The 1,828-nt window shown below is 64.6% G+C and overlaps 1 protein-coding gene across 1 annotated transcript in view; it reads left to right on the plus strand.

Annotated features, from left to right (window-relative positions):
* Positions 1–1,615: 1,615 nt before the first annotated feature.
* PPP1R2 (protein phosphatase 1 regulatory inhibitor subunit 2) overlaps positions 1,616–1,828 on the plus strand; it is a 25,444-nt gene continuing 25,231 nt past the window's right edge. The window contains exon 1 of the mRNA XM_044670875.1: positions 1,616–1,822. Within this exon, the coding sequence (XP_044526810.1) occupies positions 1,710–1,822 (113 nt within the window). The 5' untranslated portion in view covers positions 1,616–1,709. The remainder of the gene's footprint in view (positions 1,823–1,828) is intronic.

The raw sequence follows: 1,828 nt of genomic DNA on the forward strand, positions 1-1,828 counted from the left end.
GGGTTGGAGTTTTAAGGTGGCATCAAAGACGATGTCCCTCCCTCACTTCTAGTCTCACCCCTGTAAAGCGGACCTGCCCCGATGCTTCCCAAACCCCATCCTCCTCCTCCTCCTCCTCCTCCCCAGGACCATCCTTCCCCGGAAGTACCGAATGCCTGGGGAGGAGACCACTGAGAAGCTGGCATGCTCTGGACTTCTGGGACTGGTCAGTTCCTTTTAGCCTGCGGGGAGAAGACAAGAAGACGCCGCCCCGTTTCCATTCGGCTGTGGGAAGCGGCTCAAAACAAATCCAGCCCCGGAATAGAAGATGCTCTACGGTTCTCCCCCTGGTGGGGGAGGAGGGTTTACCTCGGTTTACCCTGAGGGCCATTTGTAAAGGCCCGAGCTCTGTCCTTAGGCTCAAATAGTTCTAAAATCCTGAGCAAATCAGAACTTAGGAACAATGGGGGGAGCCCAAAGCGGTTCTGGACGCTTCGGTGGCTTTCCGCAGCTTTAACAGGCCGAGGTAAGCCCGGAAGCTGGAGCCTGATCGGACGGACCCCAGGGCTGTCTCCGGTCCTTGAAGGCCCCTCCTCCCGGCCTCCGGCTGTTTGGCTCCCTTTCTCGGCTAACCACCAGTCCACCATCGGCCCTAACCCTCTCCTCCCCCAAGCCCCAGCAGCGGGCGCCTGAAGGCTGGCTGAAGGCCGTGCAGCTCGGTTCCGGATGCCTTCCTGGTCCAGCTAGGGAGAACCTGGCGTGACTTCCCCGGCACTTAAGCCAGGAACCGTGGTCGTCCATCGGTGGGCACTTTGGCGAACCGCAAAGAGCTGAGCCCCAACTGCAGACACCGGGGCCCCAGGTGTAAGGAGAGATGCGGCTGGGCAGTCCCCTGGCCCAAAGCCCGTGGAATGGCCCGAGGGAGTTGGGGGGAGGGGCGGAATCTTTTTGGGAACAAACGTGACAGGTCAGGAAGCGTTTCCTTAAGTCACGACGAGCTTGGGAGGCAGGAGCTCTTATTCTTCCCATTTCACAGATGAGGAAACTGAGGCCGGCGGCGCCCCCTCGCGGCCATGCTCTGGGCACGTTCGCTACTGCCTGGGAAGCTCTCCACGAAGTTCTAATCACAAGGAAGCCGCGCCTCGCTCCCTGGCTCAGACTCGGGGGACACCTTCCCCATCCCTTAAGTATATGTAAGCCTATAGACATGCACGCATGCGCGTAATCAGCTCCGCAGCGAGCCCCTCCTAGCCGCTTAGGCCCCGTCCCCACCACGGCCCCGTTCTCACAGAGGGGAGAGCACAGAAGCGGCCACCGTCCTCGCGGCCAGATGTCGCGAGAGTGCGCGCGACTGGGAGAGGCAGGAAGAAGGTTCGTGTACCGGATTCAGTTCCGGCGGGGCTCCAGTGCGTGTGATGCCCCGACGCCGTGCCGCTCCGCCCTGACGCCTTGGCGCCCTGGCGCCCTGACGCTCTGACGCCATGGCGCGACGCCCTGATGCACCGCCCTGAAGCCAGTGCCGCCCCTCCCAGACGCCTTGAGGCTCCACCCCGACGCCGGTGACGCGCCGCCTCCGCCGCCGCTTCCTCCGCGGCCTCCTCCCGGCGGGGCCCTCAGTTCCTTGGGCTCTGGGCGCTCGCTTGGTCGTACGGTCCGTGTTGTCCCTGTGTCCACGGGCGGGCGCGCTGTCGGAGCGGGCGCGGCGGAGCGGGCGGGCAGGCACGGAGGCCATGGCGGCCTCGGCGGCCTCGCACCGGCCCATCAAGGGGATCCTGAAGAACAAGAGCAGCGCCCAAGGCTCCGCGGGCCTGCCCCCGCCCGCCGCCACTGCCTCCGCCGCGCCGCCGCC

This window comes from Gracilinanus agilis, chromosome 3, assembly GCF_016433145.1.
Source record: "Gracilinanus agilis isolate LMUSP501 chromosome 3, AgileGrace, whole genome shotgun sequence".
NCBI lineage: Eukaryota > Metazoa > Chordata > Mammalia > Didelphimorphia > Didelphidae > Gracilinanus > Gracilinanus agilis.